This window comes from Bombina bombina, chromosome 5 (genome assembly GCF_027579735.1).
Source record: "Bombina bombina isolate aBomBom1 chromosome 5, aBomBom1.pri, whole genome shotgun sequence".
Taxonomy (NCBI): domain Eukaryota; kingdom Metazoa; phylum Chordata; class Amphibia; order Anura; family Bombinatoridae; genus Bombina; species Bombina bombina.
Genome location: NC_069503.1, coordinates 1008615207 through 1008641012, shown reverse-complemented (window position 1 = coordinate 1008641012; position 25806 = coordinate 1008615207). Strand labels below are relative to the sequence as shown.

The following is a 25806-nucleotide window of genomic DNA, read 5'->3' as shown; positions in this document are numbered from 1 at the left end:
GCCAGTACTAAAATAAAAGGGTTTTTAAAAAAAAATGAATTTTTTTTTAGCATATTTACATATGCTACTGTGTAGGATCCCCCCCTTAGCCCCCAACCTCCCTGATCCCCCCCAAAACCGCTCTCTAACCCTCCCCTCTGCCTTATTGGGGGCCATCTTGGGTACTGGCAGCTGTCTGCCAGTACCCAGTTTACAATAAAAAAATGCTTTTTTTTTGGTTTTTTTGTTTTTTTTCTGTAGTGTAGCTTCCCCCCCCCCACCCCCCACAGACTAACCCCCACCACCTTGCTTATTGTTTAACATTTTTTTTTATATATATTTTTTATTTCCCATTTTCTGTAGTGTAGCGGTTCCCACCCGCTCCCTCCCCGTGCACGCGCCCGCCCCCACCCTCCCGTGCACGCGCGCGCGCCCGTGCGCGCCCCCAGCCACCCCCGCCCACGATCCCGCCCCCCTTCACATCCACATGGCCATCGATGGCCGCCACCCGCCTCCCGGTCCGGCTCCCACCCACCAACGCAGGTAGCCACCGATCTCCGGTGCAGAGAGGGCCACAGAGTGGCTCTCTCTGCACCGGATGACTTAAAAACGTTATTGCAGGATGCCTCCATATCGAGGCATCACTGCAATAACCGGAAAGCAGCTGGAAGCGAGCAGGATCGCTTCCAGCTGCTTTCCACACTGAGGACGTGCAGGGTACGTTCTCAGGCATTAACTGCCTTTTTTCTGAGGACGTACCCTGCACGTCCTCAGTCGTTAAGGGGTTAAACAACATTCCAATTTACTTCTATTAACTAATTTGCTTTATTCTTTAGATATCCTTTATTGAAGAAATAGCAATACACATGGGTGAGCCAATCACACAAGGCATCTATGTGCAGCCACCAACCAGCAGCTACTGAGCCTATCTAGATATGCTTTTCAGCAAAGAATATCAAGAGAATGAAGCAAATTAGATAATAGTAGTAAATTAGAAAGTTGTTTAAAAAAAATAAATATTATTTATATTCAGATTTTCCTTATATACATCAACAAGCTGGTATATGTTCATTATGTCCAAATATACAATTCCAAAAGAAAACAATATCTCATCTTAATATAGTTTTTAGACATCCTTACTTGTATCTCTATTCATCCCAGGCATACGGCAAGTGCCCAGCAAGTATATTTAGTTGTACATATTCTGTGTTAAAGAAAGGGTCTAACTAATTGCTTTTGAATATCAGGAGGAGATGAAGTAAATACCCTTAACTATTTGGTAAAGAAACATTTTATCTTAGTGTTACCTGCATTCTTCAAATTGAATTGTTCTGACGTAAATTGAGTGATGAGGATTTCTTAAATACATTAAATGTTGGAGCGTGAGCAGCTTTCCAATCCCTTAGGATAAGATTCCTCACTATTAGAATTATTGTATTGATTAAGTTATAATTCTGAACATTTGGTGAGAATTTGACCAGAAAAAATACGTTTTGCGCTAATCTCAAAATCCATCCTCAAAATGTTTTTTACCCAGTAATTAATTTTACTCCATAATTGCTTTATCTTAGGACAAGAGCAGTGATATATGTCTGCCTGTTGTGCATTGCATCTTGTACATGAAAAAGTCATCTTATACCATTTTGTCAAACTCTCAGGAGTAATATAGACAGCATTAGAGGGACAGTCTACACCAGAATTGTTATTGTTTTAAAAGATAGATAATCCCTTGTTTACCCATTCCCTAGTTTTGCATAACCAACACAGTTATATTTATATATTTTTTACCTCTGTGATTATCTTGTATCTAAGCCTCTGCAGACTTCCCCTTTATTTGTTCTTTTGACAGACTTGCAGTTTAGCCAATCAGTGATGGCTCCCAGGTAACTTCACGTGCACGAGCACAGTGTTATCTATATGAATAACATGAACTAACACCCTCTAGTGGTAAAAAACCTGTTAAAATGCATTCTTAAGAGGCAGCCTTCAAGGTCTAAGAAATTAGCATATGAACCTCCTAAGTTAAGCTTTCAACTAAGAATACCAAGAGAACAAAGAAAAATTGGTGATAAAAGTAAATTGGAAAATTGTTTAAAATTACATGCCCTATCTGAATCATGCAAGTTTGTTGGGGACTAGACTGTGCCTTTAATACATTTTATGTTAATGGTGTTTAAAATTGCATGCTCTCTCTAAATCATGAAGAACAAAAAATAGAGTTGTATTTCCCTTTAATGCCTCTGAGAATTTAGGGTTGCCCAAAACTAGAGCAGAAATAATTAATATGCACCTCTTTACATATTTTCTGCCAGGAATCAATTACATTTCTAAATTAACAGATCATTATTATTATTTATTATTATACTTTATTTATGAAGCACCAACATATTCCGCAGTGCTGTCCATGGGTACAATTCATTTAAATAAAACAATGATATAAAACTTGCAAGAGACAAGATAACATTTTACAAACACATACAGGAGGAATTGAGGGCCCTATTCCCATGTGAACTTACAATCTAGAAGGGTAGGAGGTTGAGAAACAGGAGGTGAGGACTGCAAGATTGAGAAAGATGTTAATGCAGATTTAGATGAGGGAAATGTTAGGTAAGTGAAACAAATTTTTTTACTGAGTTGGGTGGTAGACTTCTCTGAACAAAAAAGTCTTCAGGGAGCATTTAAAGGAAGAATGATTAGGACAAAGCCTGACAGCACGAGGGAGAGTGTTTCAGAGGTCCTGCAGTCCTGCAGTCTAGCATGGGATGAGGTGATAGTCGAAGTTGCAAGGAGCAAGTCATTGTTGGATCTTAGTATACTTGTTGATTAGAGAGGATTGATAGTGGGGAGCGGCATTGGTGAGAGTTTTGTATGTAAGGGTGAGAATTTTTAAATAAATTCTGCTGTGAATGGGGAGTCAATGAAGGGACTCTCAGAGAGGTGCAGCAGATACAGAGCAACGGGAAAGGTGGATCAGCCTGGCAGAGGCATTTAGGATGGATTGAAGGGGGAGAGGCGGGAAATAGGAAGGCCAGTAAGTTGGTTATTGCAGTAGTCAAGTCGGGATATAACAACGGAGTGGATTATCTGCTTTGTGGTGTTAGCGCTCAGAAAAGGGTGAATCTTGGAAATATTGCGTAGGTGGTTGCAGCAGGATGAAGAAAGCGATTGGGTGTGGGGACGAAGGATAGATTTGAGTCAAGTGTAACTCTGAGGCAGCGGACTTGGGGCGATGGGGAGATGGTGATGTTGTCGACAGGGATAGAAAAGTCAGAAGTCGGCGTAGAGCTTGAGGGGGGATTAGAAGGAGCACAGTCTTGAACTTATTATTCTTTAGGTGGTGAGAGGCCATCCAGGAAGAAATACCAGATAAGCAGTTGCTAACATGAGAAAGGACTGAAGAAGAGAGAGCAGGGGTGGAGAGGTAGATCTGGGTGTCATCAGCATAGAGGTGATATTTGAAGCCATAGCTGTTGATAAGTTTACCCAGTGAAGAAGTATAAATGGAGAAGAGTAGAGGACCCAGAACAGATCCTTGAGGTACTCCAACAGACAGAGGTATTGGAGAGGAGAAGTCACCAGCAAATGAAACAGAAAAAGACCTGTGAGAAAGATAAGAGTGAATCCAAGAAAGAGCATATAGAGATAGAGTTATTCTCCTATTACCTAGCCATATTAAGTCTAAGGGGTAGATTTAACAAGCAGCGGATGCTGCTTTCTACGTCCGAAGTTTCAGGATCATCTGAAACGTAAGTTAAGAAGCAGCGGTTGTAAGACCGTTGCTCCTTAACATCTCTGCCACCTTTTAAGTGGTGGACTACAATTTTCCCGATCCGATCGTGATGATTGACACCCCCTGCTAGCGGCCGATTGGCCTTGAATGTGCAGGGGCGGCATTGCACAAGAATTTTACAAGAAATGCTTGTGCAATGTTAAATGCCGACAGATACTTTAAATCATATCCGCCTGGCACATGTTAAATCTACCCTTAACTCTTTTCTTAACAAGATTGCCGGTGGTTCAATGGCAAAATTCTACAAATATGGGTGTGGGGTGTGGGGGACGAAGGATAGATTTGAGTCAAGTGTAACTCTGAGGCAGCGGACTTGGGGCGATGGGGAGATGGTGATGCCGTCGACAGGGATAGAAAAGTCAGAAGTCGTCGTAGAGCTTGGTGGGGGATTAGAAGGAGCGCAGTCTTGAATATGTTAATCTTTAGGTGGTGAGAGGCCATCCAGGAAGAAATACCAGATAAGCTGTTGCTAACATGAGAAAGGACTGAAGAAGAGAGAGCAGGGGTGGAGAGGTAGATCTGGGTGTCATCAGCATAGAGGTGATATTTGAAGCCATAGCTGTTGATAAGTTTACCCAGTGAAGAAGTATAAATGGAGAAGAGTAGAGGACCCAGAACAGATCCTTGAGGTACTCCAACAGATAGAGGTATTGGAGAGGAGTAGTCACCAGCAAATGAAACAGAAAAAGACCTGTGAGAAAGATAAGAGTGAATCCAAGAAAGAGCATATAGAGATAGAGTTATTCTCCTATTACCTAGCCATATTAAGTCTAAGGGGTAGATTTAAAAAGCAGCGGATGCTGCTTTCTACGTCCGAAGTTTCAGGATCATCTGAAACGTAAGTTAAGAAGCAGCGGTTGTAAGACTGTTGCTCCTTAACTTCTCTGCCACCTTTTAAGTGGTGGATTGCAATTATCCCGATCCGATCCGATCGTGATGATTGACACCCCCTGCTAGCGGCCGATTGGCCTCAAATGTGCAGGGGGCGGCATTGCACAAGAATTTTACAAGAAATGCTTGTGCAATGTTAAATGCCGACAGCTACTTTAAATCATATTCGCCTGGCACATGTTAAATCTACCCTTAACTCTTTTCTTAACAAGATTGCCGGTGGTTCAATGGCAAAATTCTACAAATATGGGGGAGAGCGAACAGTCTATTCATCTATCTTTTTGTACAAAAATGTGTTCAATAAGATGGCCATTTACAGATATGGTGGTTGAAGGGCTATTACATAACAACTTAACAAACTTAAGAAACGGGCCTCCAAAACCAAATTTCTCTAGTGAAGTAAATAGATTGTCCCATAGAACTGAATCAAATGCCTTATCTGTGTCTAGTGATATTAGAGCTGTCTGTCTTTATCTTAAAACTTCTCTGACATAGCTTGTGCCAGAAAGATTCCACTGTTAAAACAGTATCTTTTATAAATTCAACGTAGCACTTCTGACAGGCACGAAACCTGTTTAGTCTATATAAATCACTGGATTGGGTGCGTTGTTTAATGGTGATCTTTTAGTAGCCTATTTAATTTCCTGCATAGTAGTTCTAGATTATCATCTTTTATTTTGGAAACTTGAAGTTTAGCCCAAAATAATGATTTGTTTGTGTCATGTAAATTTCCATTTTTATATAACGTTTTTTTTTTTTTCCAAAAACTCAGCCGTATGAGTACAGATGGTATCTCTTGTTGCCTACCTTTATCGCTTCTATCGGTTGTTACTTTTGTTTAATCCATACTAAATGGACCAGGAATTTACCTGCTTTTCCACCATATTTGTAAAATAATGTTCTAGTTCTCAAATCTTCCTGTGCCATGAGTTGATTTAAAAAGATCTCCCTCTTCTTCTTTGCTTGGATAAATTTTTCCCAAAGTTCCTTAGTTGAATTGTTAATGTATGTACTAAATCTGTTTTTTTAGATGATCTATTTATATAGCCCATAAAGTTTTTTTGTTTTTTTTAAATGTATAGTTTTGCTTATTTTTAAATAACATTGCTCTGATTTTCAGACGCCTAACCAAGCCTCAAAGTTTTATCAGAATACCGTCAGCTACCTTCTCCAGCTTGCTCCTGTTTGTGTAAAGGGTCTTTTCATATTCAAAAGAAGGGGGAGGGGGGGGAGTGTCTTATTTCTCACTTGCAGTGGGCTTTCCAGCTACCTTTTCAACGGAGCTAAACTGAGAGCTTCTAAGTAAGTTTTTAAACAGTTTTATACTGGATTTTTATATCAGTATCTGTGCATCTTATTTGTTATAGCAGTGTCTATTACATGCAGTTATATGAAAATGAGTGTATACTGTCCCTTTAAAGGGACAGCTAACCACAAAATTTTCTCCCCTTTAAATTGTTCCCAATGATCCATTTGACCTGCTGGAGTGTATTAAATTGTTTACAAGTAGCCCCTTTACCCCTATTTTGGAATTTGAAATAGCTCATTTAGCCTGCGGTATCCCAACCTATACTGAAAGTGATTGCTTGAAGAGGTAGGAATGACAAACACTGTGGGGGACTTTAAAAATGCCTGGGACAAGCATAAGGCTATCCTACAAGCTAGATATGTTTATACTGTTAGGTAATATCGGGCAGACTTGCTGGGCCTATGGCTCTTATCTGCTGTCAATATCTATGTTTCTATGAAAGTTTCTATACTGGAGTCTACGCTATTGATAAGCCTATGTAAACACAGCCAGCAGAAGAAATTACACTCTCAGTGGGGTGCAGGATAGTTTAAGTAATAAAATCTTAATTTTCAAATGTTCTTCCTAAGTATTAAGCTTTGGTTTACAAACAGATATAAGATAAAGAAGGACGTGTGTGTACATAAAAGTGATAACATAATGAGATCTGATATTAGCTGGAAGCTCAACCCATTGTAATAGGCTGTGGTTAAAAAGCACAAAACCAGCTACATCATATACACAAATAAACCGAAAAATGCAATTTATCATACATTTTATACTCTGCAGCTAGTATAATTGAAAATACATTAATCGGAAAACAATTTTACAGTGTACTGTCCCTTTAAAGGACCAGTAAATACAGTAGATTTTCATATTCAACAAATGCATAATAAAAAGACAATGCAATAGCACTAAGTCTGAACTTCAAATGAGTAGTAGATTTTTTTTACATATTTCAAAGTTATGTCCACTCCCCCTCTATCATGTGACAGCCATCAGCCAATCACAAATGCATATACGTATATTCTGTGAATTCTTGCACATGCTCAGTAGGAGCTGGTGACTAAAAAAGTGTAAATATAAAAAGACTCTGCACATTTTATTAATGGAAGTAAAGTGGAAAGTTGTTTAAAATTGCATGCTGTATCTGAATCATGAAGTTTAAGTTTGACTTAAGTGTCCTTTAATATGACCTTTTATAAAAGCTTTAAAAGCCTCCCAGAATATTTCTATTTATTTAAGTACTATCTATTTAAAGAATAGAATTATCTCCACATACTTGTTAGCCAATTTCTAAAATAGGAATCACTCATTAAATATCTTGGGGGAATTATTTTTTTTTAATATTTCTTTAACTATCAATAAGTTTAATAGCATGGTCAGTATGAGAACACAATTTCCTTCTGATTCTAAACCCAGTTTCTTTCTAATGGTAGTGAGAGTCCACAAGACCTTACTCTTGGGAATTACATCACCTGGCCACCAGTAGGAGGCAAAGACATGCTACACCAGAGCTTCAAGTATCCCTCCTACTTCCTCTACCTTCACATTATTTCTTTGCCTCCTCAAGGAGAAGGCATGGATAGAGATGCTGCTGAAATGTATAAAGAATTTCAGAAATGTATTCCTTCAGAGGAGAGTTCCTGGAAGGGTAGTAATTAGGAGGGTGCTGCTTGTACATTATGCTTCTCCTTGTTGGAGCTGAGACACAAGCTAGCCACGGGTGTCGCAAGGTAGTTCTTTAGCTTCCTCCTGTTTGGCCAGATTGCACACTCTACTCATATCTGTTCATATCATGTATGCTCTGTTTGTTACAGATAATGATAGATGCCTGAGTAGTGGAACTGAATGGCAGTAAGTATCTTGTTCCTGGGTTCCACTTCTCTCCCTAGTATGCACTTGGTAAGTGCTGGGGACACTTGCTTCTACATAAAGCTCTCTTTCTGATGTCATGTTCATTATAGCTTTTTCCATTCAAATACATTGTCCTGTACCATACACATTTTAACCCTCATAATATTTTTTTTAAATTATTTATTTGAATAATTGTATTAGATAGTGTATATATGAGTGTAACACTTTATTTTACTGTATTTCTGTTGTGTTTGGTGCAACTTTTAATGTAGCCCTGAACATTTATACCAGGCCCCTCTCTTTCTGATGTCATGTTTGGGTATTGGCACAGGTTGGGGCACAATCCTTAACATGGGGAAGAGTATTACCAGCACTTTATTAGTCCTACTTACATGGAGACACTTATAGGTGTGCGTAGGGTGTGTGAGGGCAGACTCACACAAGTCAGGGCTCTGTACTTTCTAGAAAGTATGGCCCTTTAATTGCATGGCTGAATCACTACCCTCAGCACTCCAGTCACTTTATTTCCTACACGGAGTGCTGAGGTTTATAAGGCACACTTAAAGATTTTGCAGGGTGCGGAACGGACATTCCGCTTTACTATTGCGGCAATGGAAGGAGACGGGCCATCTTTCACACTGCGGAAGTTAGTATGGCGAACGCTCTAACTCTGTTCTCTTCCGATGCAGATGCATCCTCGAGGTGTTGCGCTTATATTGCTGCTCCCTTTGCAAAGACCAAATTAAGGTTACAGGAGGGGTGAGACACATATGCCAGAGCAGAGGGGTGTTTAATATAACAAAATTATGGATATTTAATTATTAGGCACATGTTTATAATGTAGCCACCAATCAGCAAACGCTACCCAGGTGCTGAACCAAAAATGGGCTTACATTCCTGCTTTTTCAAATAAAGATAGTAAGAGAATGAAGAAAAATTATAATAGGAGTAAATTAGAAAGTTGCTTGAAATTGCATGCTCTATCCGAATCATAAAAGAAAAAAATGTGGGTTTGTGTCCCTTTAAGATTTTTGTATAAAATGTTTAGTTATGTGAAATGAAACAACTTTGCAATATGTTTACTTTGTCCCCTTTCCTTATATTTTAGCTCTGGAGATTGAGGATTCTCTAATTCTCAGAACTTGAACTGCACCTTACTTACTTCTCATGGCTAACCCTGATACATTTCTGTCCCTAATTGGTTTTAACTGATTACAATTGCAAAACAGTGGACTTTATACTAACATTACAACCATGGCTACCTTTGTTATATGCAAACTAAAGCCAAGATTGGCTTTTTCAAATAAGGCAAATAGTAGGTGGAGTTTGGCTATAGAAAAACAAGTAATCTTTTTAAAATGTTTAGATTTGGCAGATATGTTGTTCTATAGCAACATGACAGAAAAATATTGTAAATTCAAGGTGTTTACTGTACCATTATTTATTTAGTTTCAAATAACTCCTTTAACTTTATGTTGTTATTTAAAATAGCTGATTTTGCCTATTGAAACTACCACCTATACTGAAAATGTCGGTACGAAAGTGATGGTCATAGAAAAACTATGTAAATAAGAAGATCCAAAAGAAATAAATCTCCTGGTGGGTGGGAGGGAGAGTGAGGTATAAAATTGTTATATTGCAATTGTTCTTTCTAAGTATTCATCTTTTTGTATACAGTGACAGATGAGATAAGTAGAACCTTGTTTATTTTGAAAGATAAAATAACGAGGTCTGCTCTCCCTGCAATCTCTGCCCATTTTATTGGATTGTGGTTTCAATTGGCAAAACAGCTATTTCCTATACAATGAAGACATCACACAGTTGTTCCATTCCTTTTAATAATTGTCTAAAAAAAAAAGTGGAGCGTATTAAATTGTTTACAAATGGCTCCTTTACTTTAATACTGCCATTTAAAATAGCTCTTTTTGCGTGTTAAAAAATATCACCTATACTGAAAAAAATGAATACTGCACTAATCTTTATAACAAAAGCCAGTAGCAGAAATCAACCTCCCATTGGGGGAACGAGAGATAGAGAAGGGAACATGAAAATATCAGTACCTAAATAGTGGCTTTTATGTACAGAAAGGGGTCTGTGGTTGTTGAAGGCTCAGACCATTTTAAAGGGCAAGTTTGCAAGAAGTGTTATGATTTCAGTGAGCAAATTCACATATTTCAAGTACATAAATAAACATAAAGGATCGCTTTCCCCTACATTTGCAGCCGGTGTAACAAGTTATTGGATATGCATTAAAGGACCAATAAATACATTAGACTTGCTTAATCGACAAATGCAATAGCACTTAGTTTGAACTTCAAATGAGCAGTAGATTATTTTCTGGCAAATTTCCAAGTTACATCTATTTCCACTTCTCCTGTATCGTGTGACAGCCAAAAGCCAATCACAAATCTATATACTATATCCTGTGAATTCTTGCACATGCTCAGTAGAAGATGGTGACTCAAAAAGTATAAATATAAAAAGACTGAGCACACTTTGGTAATGAAAGTAAATTGGAAAGTTGTTTCAAATTGTGTGCTTTATCTGAATCATGAAAATTTAATTTTGACTTGAGTGTCCCTTTTTAATTAAAAACTATTGTTATTACAAGTGTCGTGCTATTTAGCGCTTTTATTAGTGTGCAAACACCGCCAGAAATAAAGTTTTAACGCTCTCAGGTTAGCATATGTATTGCAAGTTGAAAGTAAATTGTTTGTGCGTGAGCGAAAGCTGATTCACGCTAACTTCAAGACTTCAAATATCATGACCACGTTAACTTCTTCTCCTCATAGACTTCAATGGAGCGTGCAAAAAAATTAACACTTATCGTTCACACACTAACACGACACACATTAGACCAACTGTGCTAACCCGAAGGTAATTATGAATATTTTACATTACAATGTTTTTCACACAGAAGAAAATTTTCTTTTTATTTTGTAATATATATATATATATATATATATATATATATATATATATATATATATATATATATATATCTTATACCTATATATATAATACATATTTAAAAATGAAATATATATATATATATTTAAAGGTATATACAAATTTATATAGGCATATATATATATATATATATATATATTTAAAAATACATAGAAATGTTTCCCTATTTGCAGAACATCAAATTGTAAAATATTTACAGAATGTACACAGTAAAACACATTATTAAATATTAACATGTATTAATTGTTATTTTTTATTAGTGGAAAAGGGTCCAAAAGTGTGTGTGTGTATATATATATATATATATATATATATAGATATATATGTGTATATATGTGTATATATACACATATAAACATAAATACACATGTATCAACATATATACATATATACACAAATTTAGACATGTATATGTATGTATATATACTGTACATTATAGCTATTTCCATTCAAATACATTGTCATATACCATATATATTTTAACCCTCATAATAATTCTTTTTAAATATGTATTTGAATAATTGTATTAGATAGTGTATATATAAGTGTAACACTTTATTTTAATGTATTTCTGTTGAGTTTGGTGCAACTTTTAATGTAGCCCTGAACCAGGACTTTGGTCGCGCTAACCTGACAAGCACAAAATGTAGTTATCAGGTGTAATATTGCTTCTTGCCACTAAATTTAGAATCACACGTAAGATAAACAATGAGCGTTTATAGATTTTAAACAGTAACGTAAATGAGTTTTCACATTATTATTGGATTTATTCAATTTAAAAGCCTTGACTACTTGATAAAAAAAGGGAAATCTTTAGACCTCTTTTGAAAATATCTTGGCTTTTAGAACATCCTTTATCAGTAATAAAGGTCCATAACACACCTGTGAAATTGTTACATTTGGGCATATGGTAAGCTTCAGGTACATGAGCTGTAAGTTTTGCTGAAGTCATCAAAGACATTCATGAAACTCAATATTCATATGTCAACTGCCCATCATAAAAGTGTGCAAAGCTGCTTAGCATTGCACTTTCTCCTGTGTATTTAGGGCAATTTAGTCAAGAGCACTTCAGAATTCACTACCAAACACACACACACCAGTAGCAGACATACTCATCAAAGGGTCCTGGTGCAATAGTAACAATATACACTTATCTGTATAATGATTCTGAGTATATATATATATATATATATATATATATATATACATACATACACACACTAATTATCAGCATGCTGCATTTTACAGAAAGGGTGATTGATTAAAGGGACACTGTACCCAAATGTTTTCTTTCATGATTCAGATAGAGCATGCAAATTTAAGCAACTTTCTAATTTACTCCTATTATCAATTTTTCTTCGTTCTCTTGCTTTCTTTATTTGAAAAAGAAGGCATCTAAGCTATATTTTTGGTTCAGAACCACGGAAAGCCCTTGTTTATTGGTGGGTGAATTTATCCACCAATCAGCAAGAACAACACAGTGTGTTCACCAAAAATGGTCCGAGAAAAGAAAGAAAAAAATTGGGTTCAGTGTCCCTTTAATGTAATAAACTTCCACAAGAGGTGGTAATGGCAAACACTGTGGGGGACTTTAACGGACATTATACACTAGATTTTTCTTTGCATAAATGTTTCGTAGATGATCCATTTATATAGCCTATACAGTTTGGGTTTTTTAAGTATAGTTTTGCTTATTTTTAAATAACATTGCGCTGATTTTCAGACTCCTAACCAAGCCCCAAAGTTTTAGAAGTATACTGATGTATACCTACTCCAGCTTGCTCCTGTTTGTGTAAAGAGTGTTTTCATATGCAGAGGAAGGGGGAGGGGAGAGTGTCTGCTGTTTTGCTAAACAACCACGTTCAGTGAGTGTTCCTGCTAACCTCATCAACAGAGTTAAACTGGGAGTTTCTACGTAAGTTTTTAAACAGTTTTATACTGGATTTTTATATCAGTATCTGTGCATATTATTCTTTATAGTAGTGACTATTACATGCAGGCGTTATATGAAAATTGGTGTAGACTCTCCCTTTAAGAATGCCTGGGATAAGCATAAGGCTATCCTTCAAACTTGATAGGTTTATACTTTTAGGAAATATCGGTCAGACTTGCTGGGCCTATGGTACTTCCCTGCTGTCAAAATCTATGTTTTTATATTTCTTTATATTGATATTGAGTATTTATACACTTGCTGATGTACATCTAAATAAATAATATATGCATACTACAGTGTTTGTTTTTGCGTTTGAGTGAACCTACTTTGTAGGTCACAATTTTCAAAACTTGTCCCTGTTAGCCAATACAGCTGTGGAAGAAACTTATTGTGCATAGTAAGTATCAGCAAACACTGCAAATGAGATCAGCATATAAAACAAGTGTTTTTAAAGCATTTCATTATGCACCCCTTTGCAAAACGTCTTGGTTATGTTGGATGCATCTCCTGTGCTGGTAAAGAAATCTCGGTGTAGAATGTTGCAAATTCTGAAAAAAGCAGGATGCATCTCAGCCTCTTCAGATACAATGGGGGGTACAGTTTTACCTGACAAGAAAAAGCAAGGAAACAAATAATGAAAGTACATTGTAGGAATTACATTTAAAGTTTTTTTTTTTTTTTACACTTTTTTTACATTTATTAAAGGCCAACGCATTCAGACAGATTTAAATACAGGATCCTGGAAGAAGTGCCGATTGCAGTCGCGGTCAATATGGCGCCTACCCCAGCTACCTGCAGAGAAAGAGATCAGTGAGCAGAGTGAGACGTGTATTTCATTCATAAACATCCTTTTTATCTGCAATGTAATCTACAATCTCCTGTGGTGTCATCAGCTTCTCTCCGTCTGCATCTGGAATCTCAAATCCAAACTCATCCTCATAGCTATGATTATCTCAACTTGGTCCAAACTATCCAAACCCAGGTCTTTCATAAAGTGGGAGCTGGCAGACAGCTTTTCAGGGTCAATCTTATCGTACAATTTTAACACATATGAAACTCTTTCAGAAATGCTTTCAAGCGTGAGTGGGGGAAGGTCTGCGTACTGCCGACATAACTGCAATAAGGGACTGGAAACCTGAGGAGCAAGGTTAGGGAAGCCCGCGGAGGGCCTGGCCAGGGAGGAGCGCTGCCTGCAGGTGGCCGTGCTAATAGCTGGCAGGGAACGGCGGGGCAGTGACCGGAGCACGGATCGGACACACACACAGAGGGCACGGGACGCCATGACGGATTGCGGCTACCGAGGCTGCACCAGTGCGCGGACTGGACCCACATTTAAAGTTTAATGTTCCTATATTGGTGGCTCTTTTTCCCATGTTCATTCAAACTGATCAGCAAGTTAAGGAAATAAAGATAAGTTCTTTTTTTATGGTAGAGATAATAAATACAACACTTTCATAAATGCATAATGCAGAATTAATGCTGAGGGTATTGCAGTAAGTGATGTAACAAGCTGAATTCATATGTTCTTGTTATTAATCACATATTAAAGAGACAAAAAACAACTGGAGACTGTGATATAATATGTTTAAAGGGAAAGTATACACTCATTTTCATATAACTGCATGTAATAGACACTACTATAAAGAATAAGATGCACAGATACTGATTTAAAAATCCAGTATAAAATGTTTAAAAACTTACTTAGAACCTCTTAGTTTAGCTCTGTTGAAAAGGCAGTTGGAAAGCCCACTGCAAGTGGGAAATAAGACACTCCCCCCTCTTGCATATGAAAAGACCCTTTACACAAACAGGAGCAAGCTGGAGAAGGTAGCTGACGGTATTCTCATAAAACTTTGGGGCTTGGTTAGGAGTCTGAAAATCAGAGCAATGTTATTTAAAAATAAGCAAAACTATACATTTAAAAAAAACAAAAAAAACTTTATGGGCTATATAAATAGATCATCTACAAAACATTAATGCAAAGAAAAAATGAGTGTATAATGTCCCTTTAAATAACTAAAACACCTTCATTACTTATTCCCCTTTCCTGAAATGTAACTCTGAAAATTGTGACTTTTCCAATTCTGTGAACTGGAAGTGCACACCGCAAACTTTACATGTATGCCATATATTTGTCCTTAATTATCCTAACCAGAGAGAATCAGATAAGGAGCTGCAAAGCAATGGAAATTTTACTAACATAATGGTGTTTACTGTAATATTTTTAAAGTGAACAAAAGCAGTTTTTGTTCTATCATAAAATAATTGTTTGTTCTTCTTATTATTTTAAATATAAAAACATATGGCTGCAGAAAAAGTTTTTTTGAGGCATAATAATTGTCTCAGTTTTAATTATCAGTGTTTTCTTACATGCAGTATCTAAATCTGCCATATGGTTATTGCTTGTAAGAGATATGATATCTTTCAGTTGCCTATATCATGACAGCACATATTTAAAAAGTACTAGGTCAATGTGAAAACCACTAAAGTATTTTGACACATTTGCAAGCAAAGGACTAATAACTGATAGTTACAATGGGTTTTACTGACAACATGATATATATATAGTGAGAGAAAGCTATCTAGAGCAAGATTTATCAAGCGCAAGGAGAATTCTCTGGGGAATTCTCCTATGGGTTCTCCTCAGATCGTCTGTAGAGAAGCGCATCTGTGCGCTCAAATTTATAAAAAAATAATGTTGTTTTTTGCGCTTATCCATGTGTGCTGAGGAGATGTAGAGATAAATGTCTCCAGTCGGATTAGTATCTGTGTCTTATTAATTTATTTATCAATCAAAACAAGCAATTATTCTTCATGTAATAGCAATATTTATTCAGAACTACTAGTAGCTTTGTTAAAGGGTCAGTCTAGTCAGAATTAAATTTTCATGATTCAGATAGCAGTGCACATGCAATTTTAAACAACTTTCCAATTTACTTTTATAATCAAATGTGTTTTGTTCCCTTGGTATTCCTTTTGAAAAGCTAAACCTAGCTAGGCTCAAACTGATTTCTAAACCGCTGAAAACCGGCTCTTAGTTCAGAGCATTTTGAAAGTTTTCACAGTTAGACAGTACTATTTCATGTGTGTCATATAGATAAGATTGTGCTCACTCCTATGGAGTTATTTAGGAGTCTGCCCTGATTGGCTAAACTGCATGTCTGTCAAAAGAATTGAGATATGGGGGCAGTCTGCAGAGGCTTAGATACAAGGTAATCACAGAGGTAATGCTTCTATTAATATAACAGTGTTGGTTATGCAAAACTGGGGAATGGGTAATAAAGGGATTATCTATCCCTTTAACCCCTTGAGTGCTAAGCACTTTCCCACCTGGGTGCTAAGCTGATTTGAGGGTTTTTTAATTTTTAATTTTTTTAAATATTTTGAACTTTTTTTTTCAGATCCCCAAGACTTATACCGTTGGAAAGATTAGGCGATACAGGCTTCTAAGCAGCATGTCCCCTTTCCCTATACTTGTCAATGTATTTTTTTTTTAAAGTTGCGTGGTGAGGTCATCACATCATTGAACGTGACGTCACCGCACAAAATGTGAAGCCCCGGCAATGCCTGTCACTATACAGGCCCGATCGCCGGGGGAGGAGCGGGTGGGAGCCCCAGATTTTCCTCAAGGTGGGAGAGTGCTAGCGACAGCTCTGAGCTGTCGTTAGCACCTGAGTGGGAAACACTGCGACGGCTCAGAGCCGTCGTTATACAAATTTTCAAGTAGACTGTCCCTTTAATGCCGCTCTTCAAAAAACAGTCATGAAAGAAAATAGATATGTTTCCATTATTTTTCAATTCTATTTTTGCTCTTCTTTTTATATATTATTTTTGCGCCCAAATAGATATGATTTTGTGCCTTTTTATATATATATATTTGCTTTATTTATATATTTTTTTGTTTTAGAACATTTTACTATTGCGCTATTGCTGGCATATAACTATGTGTTTAGCCCTGCAAAGGGGTTATATACATAGTTAAAGTCAGCTCCATTGCAGCATTGTTCTTTTGGGACCTGGCTTAAAGCTGCATGAAGCCTGCATTTTTTCTTGTATGATTCAGATAGAGCATACAATTTTAAATAACTTTCCTATTTACTTCTATTAAGCTTCATTTTCGTTGTATCCATTGTTGAAGGAGCAACAGTGCAGTACTGGGAGCTAGCTGAATATATTGAGTGAGCATGTGACAAACATTGTGTTTGTGCAGTCACCAATCAGCAGCTAGCTCCCGGTTGTGTGTTGCTGCTGCTCAGCATACCTAGGTATTCTCTTCAACCAAGATCACAGAAGAAAATTGGAAAGTTGTTTGTTGTACAAAATTGTATGCACTGAATCATGAAAGAAAACATTTGGGTTTCATGTCCCTTTAACACATTTGGTGAGCCAATGACAAGAGGCGTATTTTTAGCCAGCAAAATATCAGCTAGCTCTCATTAGTGCATCAAGTCTACCTAGATATGCTTTTCAATAAAAAAATAAACAAGAGAACAAAATAAATTTAATAATAGAAGTACATTTAAAAGCCTCTTAAAATGTTCTATCTGAACTATGAAAGTTTAACTTTGACTTAGTTCCATGTCCTTTTAAATTACAGGAGGGAAAAAATACATAATGAAGTATACTGCAAGTAATTAAGCATTTTACATCACATAGCTGTTTACATGTTTGGCTTATATATAGATGTTATAGGTTTGGGTAATCTCAGCTGCTTTGCTGTTATTGGTTAAAGAGACAGTAAACTTTTAAAAGTTCTATCATGCAATTGAAAAATATGTTTTGCACAAGAACAAAAAAGGTTAAAGGAACATGAAACCCCAAATTGTTCTTTTATGATTTAGGTAGAACATACCATTTTAAACAACTTTCCAGTTTACTTTTATTATCAAAATTGCTTAATTCCCTTGGTATCATTTGTTGAAGGAGCAGCAAAGCACTACTGGTTGTGTGAGCAAATGACAATAGGCATATATGCAGCCACCAATCAGCAGCTCACACCCAGGTTCTTTGCTGCTCCTAAACTTACCTAGATAAGCCCTTTCCGCAAAGGAAGACAAGAGAAGGAAGCAAATGCTGTATACAGATGTTTATCAACACAGTTCTAATTTGATATTATTATATTATGCAGCTATTTAAAAAAATATTTTAATGTCTTTGCCTTTATTCATGTGCAACTTTTATGCTTCCAAACTAGTGTATATATAGATAGATGATAGATAGATAGATAGATGATAGATAGATAGATAGATAGATAGAGAGATAGAGAGAGAGAAATAATGTGCTTTGTTTCATATATACTTGTAATTATTTAAAATGCAATGCAATTCACAGGTCATAGTAACATATTGCACTCTAGTTTAAAGGATTTTTGGGGGTGGGTGGTGGTGTTGAACATGTGTTATAAGATAAAGGCTCAGTTCTATTCTTCTCTCAATTGCAGATTTCTCTAGAGCTATGTAGTCGGGGGTTGTTCCAGAAAAAAACCCAAAACAGGATGTTTTCAAGCTTTAGATTGTTGAAAAGCAGACTGGCAAATCCTTTTTACACAATAACAGCTAGTTCTCTGAACCCCAGGGGTCCTACACTGACCATCCCCTCTTACAAATATTATCCTACTAACATAAGATAAAATGATCTGTTTACTAGAGGAAGGTTACAAGAACATTGATACAGTGTTTGGATGCAGGAATTCACACTAAAACGTGTTGCTCATTGTTTTTCCAAATGTAAATTTGCAAAATAATTTTTTTTTTCAATAGCTTCTGATGATATATGAAAAATATATTTTTGTTGAAGGTGTTATCTAGTGACTATCTCAAGATCTTCTTGTGTCTAATGAGTAATAATTAGACTTTAACTCATTTGCCAAACCTATATTTAAAAGGATATAGAGACAATGAATTTCACACTGTGTTATTGCCTATATATTTAGCAAATCATTTATAGCTGTCCCTAGATAAGAAAATGGGGTCAACAGTGCCTTGTGCTTCATGTTTCTCTCTCTCTCTTGAGATATATATACAGGGCCGGATTTACATCTCAGGTGCCTGTAGGCACAAAAACCTGAAGCGCCCCCCCCACCCCCCCACCCCCCCTAGAAAAAAGTGGAAAAAATGAGGACTTTTTTTTATTATTATTTAGGACAACTAAAAATAAATATTAGATGTAAAATTACATTTTCCCTTTTATGGAGATACACAAATACACACACCAATTGCAATATTTGTTGTAATGGAAGCTACACCAAAAATCAATATTCACTTGACTCAAATGGCCATACAATTTCTATTATGTATAACAAAAACAAATCATGTTAAACTTTTAATGCAAAATATTCTAAAGAAAACCCTATTTAAAGGGACATCAAATGTGACAGTTTGCTGGGCATTTTATTATTGCACTAGTGCTTGCAGAGAAGTGTGTTAGCCTCTTGCAAAAGAGTTAAACACATAGTCAATGTCAGTTCTGAGACAGCAATACACATCTGTGCAGACCCAGATGGGCTCATAGGACATGTTTATTGACAAGCCATTAGTGTATTGCTTTTCTGGAGATGACTTTGACTATGTGCTTAACATTTTGTTGGAGTCAAACACAGTTTTGTGTAAACAATAGCAATATTAAAACTAGCAGCATGCAAGCTCATCACCATCAACAACCTGTGCAGCCAGTGGAAGAAAATATAAAATGTAGGGAAAAAAATCTTGTAAACTCTGATATTTTTGGTACAAACACACACAGATGTTACATTTATTTTGTTCTGAAATATAAATATCATATGATGTTGCTCTCAAAGGAAAACATGGAATGTTGTAGATTATATGTAATCCAGGGGTCAACAAATGTGTTTAAAATTAGAATTTAGAAATTCAATGGGAGGGGTTTAGTTTTAATCTTTGCCCCTCTCTCCTTCATGGCTCCCTCAACTGCTGTAACATATTCCCAATGAAACACTCGACTTTGTAGGCACCTGGCAGCACAATTCTTACTAAAATAAATGCCCTCATAAAAAAAAAAAAAAAAAAAAAAAAAAAAAAAATTTTTTTTTTTTTTTTTTTTTTTTTTTATTATTGACAGGCAGGCGCCCCTCACTGCAAGGCGCCTGTAGGCACATGCCTACTGTGCCTAATGGGAAATCCGGCCCTGTATATATATATAGGTAATATATATATACAGGGAGTGCAGAATTATTAGGCAAGTTGTATTTTTGAGGATTAATTTTATTATTGAACAACAACCATGTTCTCAATGAACCCAAAAAACTCATTAATATCAAAGCTGAATATTTTTGGAAGTAGTTTTTAGTTTGTTTTTAGTTTTAGCTATTTTAGGGGGATATCTGTGTGTGCAGGTGACTATTACTGTGCATAATTATTAGGCAACTTAACAAAAAACAAATATATACCCATTTCAATTATTTATTTTTACCAGTGAAACCAATATAACATCTCAACATTCACAAATATACATTTCTGACATTCAAAAACAAAACAAAAACAAATCAGTGACCAATATAGCCACCTTTCTTTGCAAGGGCACTCAAAAGCCTGCCATCCATGGATTCTGTCAGTGTTTTGATCTGTTCCCCATCAACATTGCGTGCAGCAGCAACCACAGCCTCCCAGACACTGTTCAGAGAGGTGTACTGTTTTCCCTCCTTGTAAATCTCACATTTGATGATGGACCACAGGTTCTCAATGGGGTTCAGATCAGGTGAACAAGGAGGCCATGTCATTAGATTTTCTTCTTTTATACCCTTTCTTGCCAGCCACGCTGTGGAGTACTTGGACGCGTGTGATGGAGCATTGTCCTGCATGAAAATCATGTTTTTCTTGAAGGATGCAGACTTCTTCCTGTACCACTGCTTGAAGAAGGTGTCTTCCAGAAACTGGCAGTAGGACTGGGAGTTGAGCTTGACTCCATCCTCAACCCGAAAAGGCCCCACAAGCTCATCTTTGATGATACCAGCCCAAACCAGTACTCCACCTCCACCTTGCTGGCGTCTGAGTCGGACTGGAGCTCTCTGCCCTTTACCAATTCAGCCACGGGCCCATCCATCTGGCCCATCAAGACTCACTCTCATTTCATCAGTCCATAAAACCTTAGAAAAATCAGTCTTGAGATATTTCTTGGCCCAGTCTTGACGTTTCAGCTTGTGTGTCTTGTTCAGTGGTGGTTGTCTTTCAGCCTTTCTTACCTTGGCCATGTCTCTGAGTATTGCACACCTTGTGCTTTTGGGCACTCCAGTGATGTTGCAGCTCTGAAATATGGCCAAACTGGTGGCAAGTGGCATCTTGGCAGCTGCACGCTTGACTTTTCTCAGTTCATGGGCAGTTATTTTGCGCCTTGGTTTTTCCACACGCTTCTTGCGACCCTGTTGACTATTTTGAATGAAACGCTTGATTGTTCGATGATCACGCTTCAGAAGCTTTGCAATTTTAAGAGTGCTGCATCCCTCTACAAGATATCTCACTATTTTTTACTTTTCTGAGCCTGTCAAGTCCTTCTTTTGACCCATTTTGCCAAAGGAAAGGAAGTTGCCTAATAATTATGCACACCTGATATAGGGTGTTGATGTCATTAGACCACACCCCTTCTCATTACAGAGATGCACATCACCTAATATGCTTAATTGGTAGTAGGCTTTCGAGCCTATACAGCTTGGAGTAAGACAACATGCATAAAGAGGATGATGTGGTCAAAATACTCATTTGCCTAATAATTCTGCACTCCCTGTATATATATATATATATATATATATATATAATATTACTTTACTTGCCCGGGACTAGTGGACTGCTGGAAATGTGTGTGTGTATTGGCCTTTGTACACATACACACAAAGGCCAATACATAGGTACTGAAATTTTCATAGTAGTTGTTGGTTTCAATAAACAAATTCATCTTTTTAAAATAGCAAGAATAAACCTAAAGGAGCAATTTCCAGTACATTTAATAATATGCAGTTGGTGCACACATTTACAGGGAACACATTTAAGGGTAAAACAAAAATGATAACAATAATAACATAATAATAAAAAAAATATTGTACCATGTATCTTTAACTAGAAATCTGATACTAGAGCTTCTGTGTACTTAAAGGGACACTGAACCCATTTTTTTTTTCTTTCGCGATTCAGATAGAGCATGAAATTTTAAGCAACTTTCTAATTTACTCCTATTATCAAATTTTCTTTATTCTCTTGGTATCTTTATTTGAAATGCAAGAATGTAAGTTTAGATGCTGGCCCATTTTTGGTGCACAACCTGGGTTGTCCTTGCTGATTGGTGGATAAATTCGTCAACCAATAAAAACGTGCTGTATAGAGTTCTGACCCCCCCAAAAAAAGCTTAGATGCCTTCTTTTTTAAATAAAGATAGCAAGAGAACGAAGAAAAATTGATAATAGGAGTAAATTTGAAAGTTGCTTAAAATTGCATGCTCTATCTGAATTATGAAAGAAAAAATTTAGGTTCAGTGTCCCTTTAAAGTAGCTTCTGCTTATGGGTGCTAGGTGTGGAAATCCATCCCTGTAAATCACAGAAATCTATTTTAAGGAAACATAAGCAAAATTACTTTTTTTCTGTGGATAGTATTTTATTGTGTTATATAATTGTATGTTTACAAACGCATCTAACTCAAAATTTAATTCACCATATATAAATAAATGAAAATGAAACAATATTGCAATATACATTCACTATTTATTGTGCTGTAAAAGCTGAAATTAACCTTACAAGCTACCTGATTAACCCCTTCACTGTCGGGCATAATAAATTTGAGGTGCACAGCTGCAATTAGAGGCCATCTAATTACCAAAAAGAAATGGTAAAGCCATATATTTCTGCTATTTCTGAACAAAGGGGATACCAGAGAAGCTTTTACATCCATGTGTGTTATAACTGCACAGGCCATATGTAAATAATTTCAATGAGAACCCCAAAGTTTTTGAAACGCTAACACTTTTTTTAATATGATCGCATTTGACTGTGAAATGGTGGCATGAAGCATACCAAAATGGGCCTAGATCAATACTTTGTGTTGCCTACTAAAAAAATATATAGTTTTGATAGGTAAATAAAATAAACAAAAACAAGGCTCTATTTCTGTTTAAATGGAGTGATGGCAAAAAAGCTTAAAATGCTCTAGTCTTTTGGGGAGGTTTTAGTCTGAAGTGCCCGATCCTTAAAGGCACAGTATACATAAAATTGTTTTTCCCTTAATGTGTTTCCAATTACTTTTTTTTACCAGCTGCAGAGTATAACATGTATGAGATTTGCTTTTTTAAGGCTTATTTGTGTATATGAATTAGCTGATTTTGTGTTTTGAAGCCACAACCTAATAAAATGGGTTGAGCTTGTAGGTATAATTAGATCTCATTACTTTATCACATTGTGCAAATATACCTGCTTCTTTATCTTATATCTGTCCATAAACCAATCACCAGTACTTGGAGAGAACAATGGAAAATTAACATTTTAGTATCTTACCTCGTCTATAACCCACTGGGAGTGTAATTTCTTCTACTGGCTGTGTTAACACAGCTTGCCCTCAAGGCCAAAATCTGCAAGTATAGGTGTTGATACCTTTCTATATAAAAAACACAGGAAAGGAAAGAGGCGCCGTATGTGTGAATCAGTATGACCAACTGGTTGAAAATAAACAGGAGACACGGTACTCACATTGTATGAAGGCACCCTCTTGTGCCAATAGGAGCAATTCATTTTTTTACAGCAGACCAGCCAGCTGAACAAAGGCAATATACTGGATACAGCGGTGCAAATAACCCCAGATGGGCAGCAGGGTTCAGGATGTATTCCACTCTCCAGAATGGATTGATTCCAGCAAAGGAAGCACAGGCGAGGCTATACTAAACCCTCCCAGGGTAGCGTAGTATAGAATGCACACAGCAATGAGAGTATAAAAAACTTTTGAATTTGTATCCTGTGATCAACTAAAAAATATAATGCTTATATTAGCATTTTATTGATATATCCTAAAATTTCAATAATTACATGTAATTACAGTCATAACCTTTATGGTGCAACTAATACGCAATGACATGCAGTAAAAATCACGGCCTTTTATAAAATACAATACAAAATGCAAATCGCTAAACCATAGTAGCGATCACACCAGCCATATGTTATGACCATCAAAGTTTATACAGTATAAGTAAGTGTCAGAAGATAGTATGTTACGCACCTGCATTTTAGTATTTTAGCCAGGCTTTATATATAATTGTATTCCAATATGCAAAAGGTCTTGTTTATTAGGATTTCTAAAGACACGCTAAACCAGAACAGAAATTTTCTTACGTCACCAAACCACAATCCCTATGGGACTGCTTGGAAAGACTAGACAACCAATCCCCAAAAGAGCTCTGGACAACTCCCACATATGGAGCCCGTATGTGTCAAAGCATTAGTGAGATTAGTGAAAGGACTAGTCTTAACTGTCGGGCGGCTGTGGGCAGTGACGCTTATGTGTAACCATGGTAATGGGCTAGCTGGGTGTATTTATAAATATAATAAGTGATCATTGCAAAAATAAATATATAACTGTTTCCCCAAGCGGTATATCTACTGTAAGTGTAAACCTAAAATGGGGAATGTATATAAATAATTACTGATGGTGATGAATACATATAATGAAGTATAAATAATCATGCCCCTAACCGTGTAGCCGTGTACTATACAAAAAGTGAAAACAGAACATAAAGAATAATAATGTGGCAAATACAACCCCTACCATGAACTGTCCCTAATTCTAATAATGTTTGACTATACATAATACCTAGAATATAACCAGCCAACTGTGATTTTTCAATGACAATGACAATGATCGGAAATATAATGTTTAGCCATCTCATCTATGATAAAAGAACACACATCCCTGATATGGTGCTACAATGGCACTATGTGTAAACCATACAAAGATCAGATTAAATCACATAATCTATATTGTGTATATAGTTCAAATGTAAAAACGGCACGTTAATATAAATATAGTATAACATTGCTATGTATTAAACATGACAAATGTGCATAATGAAACTGTGACTAATTTTGAACATCGAATATATGTGACACAATAAAATGACATAAGAACATTTTTATCCTATAATAAGATCTAGCTATAAAGTGTAAAAAGCACTGTGTAAATATAACAGTGCCAGAATTGAAGGATCCACTTTGTTTGGACTGCAACGGGATATACATTACCAGTCCCCACAAATATTTGTTCAAATAATAGCTACAAACAGACAAAGTATACATATGGTAGCTTCAAGTAACGTCTGATCGTCTAAATATATATGACAGAAAGGTTGGCAATTATAAGATACAAATGTCATACAAGGATCTACATATATATGTTCAAACACTTGCTTTGCAATAAATAGTATACATTTATAGCAGTATTAACTATCGTTGATCATTCAATTCACACTCGAGATCAGTCTAACATAAAAAGATAAACATTAGACGAGTAATCTATTGGACACGTTAACAAACACACCCCCTAGTCTGATAGGCCACAGCTGACGATGACGCTACCGTGCCATCGTCACATCGCAAGATGGTAGGAACCAGCCGATAGGGTGACAAGAATTTACAAAAATGCAATCAGCCATGTGATTGGCTGAAGGTCCTTTAAAAGTAGTGTGTGGCGGTCGGACCGGACGCCTCTGAAAAAGCAGTTGCGAAACGCGCGTCAAGCGTTCGCACTGCTCCTCTCAATCAGTCCGTTGAAATTAGACTAATTGTTGGCCTCTTTTAGGCACCCTTTACTTTAATTTTTAAAAAAACTTTAGATGTTAGTCTGGCATAGCGGTTATAAGCGATTATAGGCTTTAATTGGGAATGGTTAATACTTTAATCTTACTACAGTTTGTTGGAGCAATATGCTCAAGCGTAAAGCTATCGCTATAGACAGACTATCCTGAGTGCCATTATTTTCCGGCAAATACTTTGTGCAGCAAAAATATCATTAGTGCCTGCTCTTTATAGCAATACTATACCTAGGTTCAATTGACTTGGGCTACCATAAGCCTTATAACAGATTGTTGTCTTTCAAAAGGTTATCGCTTTATATGAG

General features: G+C 36.5%; 1 protein-coding gene across 1 annotated transcript; it reads right to left on the bottom strand.

Annotated features, from left to right (window-relative positions):
* Positions 1–13374: 13374 nt before the first annotated feature.
* On the bottom strand, positions 13375–14023 carry LOC128659603 (acyl carrier protein, mitochondrial-like). The gene is given in 2 exon segments (XM_053713189.1): positions 13375–13648; positions 13651–14023. Coding segments are annotated over 2 exon segments (447 nt in total). The 5' UTR covers positions 13991–14023; the 3' UTR covers positions 13375–13541.
* Positions 14024–25806: the final 11783 nt, after the last annotated feature.